We start from the raw sequence: 7495 nt of genomic DNA on the forward strand, positions 1-7495 counted from the left end.
CTTGTACTTACTCATTTTACATCCATAAGGAAATGTTGGTACCAAATAAAGCAAAATGAAATGAAACAAATATGAAAACACAAAACATCAAACCTCTAACTGAAAGTACATTCGCTTAGAGCAATAGAGCTGCTGCACATGAGTGCTCATACAGCATTTTTCATAAGAGCTAAAAAGTGGAAATAACCAAAATGTTTACAAAACAATAATTCTTCAAGTGGAGAATGGATAAGGAGAATAGGTGGTATCACAGAGCAGCCTATTAAGTGACCATAAGGCGTAGTGAGGAGCTGATATGGAGACACGCCATGGAGAGACTCCACGAGGCGAAAGAAGACAGGTACAAACAGTCATATGTGAGCTGATCCTATCTCTAGGAAACGCCCAGAACCATCACATCCACAGAGACAGAGAACAGAGGTGTGGATGCCCGTGTCTGGGGGAAACGGGGAATGGGAGTGACTGCTAATGGGCACCAAGTTTCTTCCTGGGGTGGTGTTCTGGAATCAGATAGTGCTGATGACTGTACAACTCTGTGAACATGCAAACCACTCAGTTGTACAGTTAAAAGCGTGAAGGTGATGATATGTGAATCATCTGTATAAAGCTGTTATTTAAAAAGTGATAGAGCTGAAAATACTCATATTAATTACAGATCAAGTGCTGAGACATAAAGAGTCCTGGGGGGTTCTAATCTGCCAATATCAGGGCAAAGTAAGATGGTTATAATGCTTTGATATTAAAGAGGAGGGTAAAATTTATGGAGAGGGTTTACCATGAAGCAAATTCAGCTTGTATTTCAGCATCCCTTAGTGTCCTGGGCCCAGGAAACTTGACTCTGCAATGTCATTTCTTTTCCTTAAGAAGTCTCTGAAATCACAGAAGGCTCAGGCTCTGCAAAACCTTCATCTTTACCTGTCAGTCCCACAGAACCATACAAGAGGGATAAAGGACGGGTGAGGTTCAGAGACCTCCAGAATGCCAGGACGAATTTCTCTCAGTGAGTTTTATTCATTGCAAGTTACAGTGAGAGCCACACATTTCTCTGTTTTCTGCTCCTCTGCTGTGGGAACATTGTGAATACGTCAAGAATTTAGAATCCCGGTCAACAAAAGTCCATGGGCCCTCTTTTCACTAACGGACTGAATGTTTATTTGGTCACTGAATTTGAGCCATTTCAAAAGGATTAGGGGCCCCAATACAGCGAAAAAAATAATATTTCAGGTTCCGTGGTCATCCTTATGTCCAGAATTTCTCACAGCACAGATTCTCAAGACCCACGATTGGGATCACAACCTAGCATTCTTAAAGAGCTGCCATGATGACAAGATGCGGGTGGAGCTGTGTCACCAACATATAAGCAAGAACCTCATGCACAAAATGTTCACTGACTAGACTGCCCTGGCCCATGGGGCCCTTGACAGAAGGAGTATCTTCTCAGGAAACCATCTTCATGGGTCTCACAGCAACAGCATTTCTTGAGCAACCATAAGAGGTGGAAAAGTCAAGGGAAGAGAGCGTGAAGGTCCCAGTCACTAAAGATGGACTGTCTGCAGGTGAAACTCAGCAAGACACAAAATTCTGGGCTGAATTATAAACTCAGACAGAAGCTTCAAGGCCATACATTCATCCATGAACGAGGTGCCCTGGGAGTTTCCATCAACAGGTTGTGACATATTTCAGCATATATCAACTGAACTGTCCTTGAACAGAATTAATGTCACTTCCAGGAATTCTATGTCATCTGGAGAAATGTGACTGGGCTAAAAACAGGCATTTCTGGAGAAGGCCATTTAAATTCCTCTTTTCACTGTTCCTCCCAGATTCCTCTCTGTAGACCAATCCAAGAATTGCAGGGTTCTTGGCAATGAGCGTCAGAGCTGAAAGTACTTTGATGATGCCTCTGGCATAAAACAGGGCCTCTCAGGTGGCTCAGTGGTAAAGAATCTGCCTGACAAACAGGAGACATGGGTACCATTCCTGGGTTGGGATAATTTCCAGGAGAAAGAAACGGCAACCCAGTCCAGTCTTCTTGCCTGGGAAATCCCATGGACAGAAGAGCCCACTACAGTCACAGGGTCGCAAAACTGTTGGACATGACTTAGTACATAAACAACCACACAACTAGCATAAAACACCTAAGACAGAAAGAGCCACCCCCTTGCAGGGCTGCCCACAGCCAGAGCCCCATCTGCACTCTGGGTTTGTGCTCAGTTCCCCCTGCAGCCCTGTGTCACTGTGTCACTCAGAACACAGTAGTACACAGCCGAGTCTGATGCTTGCACTGCCCATTTCTGCAGGTGGAAGGACCTGTCACTCTGAACAAGAGTGGCCTGAAAACCTTCACTCTTTGGCTTCGGGTCTGACATCGAGCCCTTCAGGAGGAGTTGAGGAGCTTTGTTGAGATGCTGGATATACCAGAAAAGATAGGGAGAAAACTCAGGCGTCTGGTAAGTGCAGTTCAGGATCATGAGAGCCCCCTCTGAGACAGTCACTGAGCCTTCTGTTTGGTTCACTGAGTCACTATTGGTCCCTCCTGGAAGAGAATCACTTTATTATACTAGAAATGTACAGGAGGAGAGTTTTCAGCCAGGGAAGTAATATAAAACTTACCTATAATCATAGGAAAATGAAAAATTATTAACATTTACAATATAATGTTACTTACTGAGTATTACGATGATCAGAAGAACTGAGTGAGTGGCAGAATGCATGTTCGCAAAAGAAAACGATCCTTGTTCCCTGCAATACACAAATCTAATAAATCTAGTCTCCATGTGAATGTTACAGAAGCTCCTCGCTCAGAAACTGAGAGCCCCTTTCTGTACTGCAGCAATATTCTGTCTTCTGGCTACAAAGCAGGCAAATGAAACCAGCTCCTGAATACAGTGAGGAACCGCATCTGAAGGAAGCCCCACTCTCTGGTGGTGATCGTGAAAATTGCACCACAGCCTGGTGTGACTTATTTCTCCTGATAATAGCTTGTGGGGGTACATACAGGCGAATGGGACAGGACCCGAAGAAGAGAGTCCTAAACTTAAGCGTGCTTAGGGAAATATTCTATTATTACTTCCATAATTTTATGCATGGTACAGGTATCTCTAGCTTCGCAAGAAAGTCCAGTTACAATTTCTAGATGGAATAGTCAGAGGTTCCTTCCTTATGTCTGATTCCCATGGGTCAGAGAAGGCTCCCTCTGTATGGAAAGTGCTTCCTCCTCAACCCAAGTCATTTCTCTGAAGTAGTTATATTCATGTTGACTCTGCCAACATGCCATGGAGGAAATTTTATCTAAGGCAGGTGTCAAATAATGTGTAGTTAAGTGATAAGGTTATTATCCTGATTTATCATGGAATGACAGATTTGTAAAACACAATAAAAGTAAAAACGTGACATTTTTCACTGATATTGGTAGAGTTGATCTTCCAATTGGAAAAATATTTTTGGACCTTGAACATCAGGGAGCACAGAGATAAGGAAAACAGATGAGATAAGCACTAACATTGCCCAGCTTCCTTCATGGGGGCAGCTTCCAGGCACCAGTGCGTGAAGGGTTTACCAAAAATAGTGCAGCTGTCTCATTGTGGGATTGAGACAGAATACGAAAACGGAGATCCTGAAATACCTAAAAATTGTGGACCTCTGTACAGGAGAGGAGGAATGTTGACAAAAAGAGAGAGAGAGATAAGTGCAAGGCAGGGCTTGTGGGGAGAGAGCGGGGGCGGGGGGAGTCGGACCATCCTTGGATGATGGCAACCATATGCCTTTAGCCTCATGAGGGACAGGTGGCCTTAATTAGGTATCTTGGTTCTTGAAACACAAACACTATCGTTTCCCTTCTTGTCACATAGTTGTTTTAACTCAACTAAGTATTTTTAGAATGTCAAGTTTGGATGCTTAATATGTTAGCCCGGCACTCTCGTTCCAGAGGCATGTGCACGTGGTGCTCATCTGTCTTCTATTAGTATTATTAGGGATTCAGGCATCTCTATAGAAAGTACTGTTTGCTCAGTGTCTGTCAGCCCATTTGTCTGGTTTCCTGTGCAATTATTTGTGCCAGTGAAGTGAACCCAGCAGAAGATTTATGGGGTCATTTCATAGCTTGTTCTTTTCTCTAGGATAGGGTTTATTTTATGCAAAGTCTGACTACATTATGGTAAGAATTGTTGCCATTGTTCTTTGCTGACATAAACCATTCTAAGGCATGGGAATGCTGCAGCTGCAGACAGCTGTGAGGTTGCCTTACATGCGCGCTTGGGGCAGCGTTGTCAATCCAATAACAATGGCTGTGACTAAGTCAGTTGAACTCAAGAACAGTCTTCTTCAAATGTGCCTTTTTCACCTACAGAGATTTTCTCACCTGGTAAAATGAATTTTGTTAGTTCTTACCAAAACTAGGGTCATTTTTAATGCACATCTGTTTGCTGAGCTGTTCTTTCTCTTTGTTTCTTGTCTGCACCAGGTCTTATTTTAGGCGTGTGGGATCTAGTTCCTTGACCAGGAATTGAACCTGGGCCTCCTGCAATGTGAATGCAGACTCCTAATCACTGAACCAACCCTCCACCTAAAATTAGCATCTTGAGTTGAAATTATCATGCTGGCAGGACTCTCTGGCTGAGCAGATCACCTAGATTCTCGTAAACTCTTGTGCATTTTCAGGAATCCCTAGCTTCCAGCATTCATTCTGGAAATTTACAGGGTTGTCTGCAATGTGGAAACAAAAATCAGACACAATTCCTAACTTTAATTGCTTTCAGTTGATTGAGGAGCAGGGAAGCAAAAAAAAAAAATCCTTTGCCCTGTCTGTACTCCCACTAGCCTGGACCCCAATACGTGAAATGAGGGATCAGACTGAAAGCAGAGAACTGATGTAGTTACCACCAGGGAAATAAAACCTGCTAGAATACTTGTATTTCCCCACTGTTAAGATTTATTTATTTATTTTTGTTCTTGCATCCCCCTCTCCATTTCTAGGCCTCTGTATTAAGCTGTAGAACCCCCAGTGCTCAGGTGGCCAGCACCCAGTGTGCAGGACTCTAGGATGTCAGGGAGGAAGGCAGTGCTTACCTTCAGGTGGGTGTGGATTCACCCTAAGTGAAGATGGTGACATCTGCCAAGACCATAAAACTACTGTAACTACTAAACTCTGCATTTAAGTAGTTGTGTCCATAAACTGGGATTCCCCAGTAGCTCAGCAGTAAAGAATCTGCCTGCCAACTGAGGAGATGAGGGTTCCATCCCTGGGTCAGGGATGGACTCTGCATGTGAGTTAAATAAGCAGGGTGACAATATACAGCCTTGGAGTGCTCTTTTTCCGAATTTGAACCAGTCCATTGTTCAATGTGCAGTACTAACTGTTGCTTCTTGTCCTGCACACAGGTTTCTTGGGTATTCCCATCTCTTTAAGAATTTTCCACACTTTGTTGTGATCCACACAGTAAAAGGCTTTAGAATAGTCGATGAAACAGAAGAAGATTTTTTTAAATTCCTTTGCTTTTTTCTGTGATCCAGCTGGTGTTGGTAATTTGATCCCTGGTTCCTCTGCCTTTTCTAAACTCAGCTTGTACATCTGAAGTTCTTGGGTCACGTATTGCTGAAGCAGAGCTTGAAGGATTTTGAGCATAATATTGCTAGCATGTGAAATGAGTGCAACTGTATGGTAATTTGAACATTCTTTGGCATTCAATTCCCTGAGATGAGGTTATTAGCAAAGAGAATATCCTGTACCCATTGAATACAAACAATACACACAACCCCTGTGATGTTTACAGAGTGGGCTGCTGTCATCCACAGGGCCCTTGACAGAAGGAGTATCTTGTCAGAAACTCTCCTCCTGGAACTCACTTAGGCAGCAGCATTTCTGGAGCAACCAGAAGGGATGGAAAAGTCAAGGAAAGAGAGAATAAAGCTCCAGTCACTGAAGATGGAGTTCTGCAGGTGAAACTCAGCAGGATACACAATCTTGGCCTGAATTTTAAAAACCAGAGACTAGCTTCCAGGTCACAGTCATCCATCAACAATGTGCCCTGGAATTTTCATTAACACATTGTGAAATATTTCAGCATATATAATCTGAATTGTCACTGAAGAGTTAATGTCACTTTAAGATATTCTATCTGGGAGGATGTCGATGGGCTGAAAACAGGTATTTCTGGAGAAAAGCTCTTAGGTTCCTTTCTGCACTGTCCCACTCCAGATTCCTCTCTATAGGGCAACCCAAGAATTCATAGGTCCTTGGCTCTGAGGAGCAGACCTGGAAGTGCTTTGACAATACCTCTAGCAGAGCACACTGGAGAGAGAAACAACACCCCCTCGCAGGGCTGCCCACAGCCAGAGCCCCATCTGCACTCTGGGTTTGTGCTCAGCTCCCCCACAGCCCTGTGTCACTGTGTCACTCAGAGCACAGTAGTACACAGCCGAGTCTGATACTTGCACGGCCCGTTTCTGCAGGTGGAAGGACCTGTCACTCTGAACAAGAGTGGCCTGAAAACCTTCATGCTCTACCTTCTTGTCTGCTGTTAAGCCCTTCAGGAGGACTTGAGGAGCTTTGCTCAGATGCTGGACGTACCAGAAAAGATAGGCAGCAAAATTAGCAGTCTGGTAAGTGCAGTTCAGGGTCATGAGAGCCCCCTCTGAGACAGTCACTGGGCCTTCTGTCTGGTTCACTGAGTCACCATTGGTCCCTCCTACAAGAAAATCACTTTGTTATCGTAGAAATGTACAGGAGAGGAGTTTTCAGTCAGAGAAGAAAAATATAACTTACCTATGGTTATAAGAAAGTAAAAATCATTAACATTTAGAATAAAATGTTACTTACTGAATATTAAGATGATCAGAAGAACTGAGTGAGTGGCAGAATGCATGTTCGCAAAAGGAAACGATCCTTGTTCCCTAGAATACACCAGTCTAACAAATCTAGCCTCCATCTGGATGTTACAGAAGTTCCTCGCTCAGAAACTGAGAGCCCCTTTCTGTACTGCAGCAATATTCTGTCTTGTGGCTACAAAGTAGGCAAGTGAAACCAGCTCCTGAATATAGTGAGGAACCGCATCTGAAGGCAGCCCGCCCTCTGGTGGTGATCAAGAAAATTGCACCACAGTCCGGTCTGACCTATTCCTCCTGATAATAGTTAGTGGGATTACATACAGGAGAATGGGACAGGACCCTAAGAAGAGAGTCCTAGATATAAGCGTGCTTGGGGAATATTCTATTATTACTTCCATAATTTTTTGAATGGTACAGGTATCTCTAGCTTCGCAAGAAACCCCAGTTACAGTTTCAAGATGGAATAGTCAGAGGTTCCTTCCTTGCATGTGCCTCAGTTCCCATGGGTAGAGAAGGAGCCCTCTGTATGGAAAGTGCTCCCTCCTCTCCCCAAGTCATCTCTCTGAAGTAGTTATATTCATGTTGACTCTGTCAACATGCCGTGGAGAAAATTTTATCTAAGGCAGGTGTCAAATAATGTGTAGTTAAGTGATAAGGTTATTATCCTGAT

The 7495-nt window shown here is 43.6% G+C and overlaps 1 gene segment (V, D, J or C); it reads right to left on the reverse strand.

The window, feature by feature from the left end:
* Positions 1 to 2506: 2506 nt before the first annotated feature.
* Positions 2507 to 7004, reverse strand: LOC114115727 (T cell receptor alpha variable 18-like). The segment is given in 3 exon segments: positions 2507 to 2536; positions 5068 to 6686; positions 6818 to 7004. Coding segments are annotated over 2 exon segments (519 nt in total).
* Positions 7005 to 7495: the final 491 nt, after the last annotated feature.

This window comes from Ovis aries, unplaced genomic scaffold (genome assembly GCF_016772045.2).
Source record: "Ovis aries strain OAR_USU_Benz2616 breed Rambouillet unplaced genomic scaffold, ARS-UI_Ramb_v3.0 scaffold_244, whole genome shotgun sequence".
NCBI lineage: Eukaryota > Metazoa > Chordata > Mammalia > Artiodactyla > Bovidae > Ovis > Ovis aries.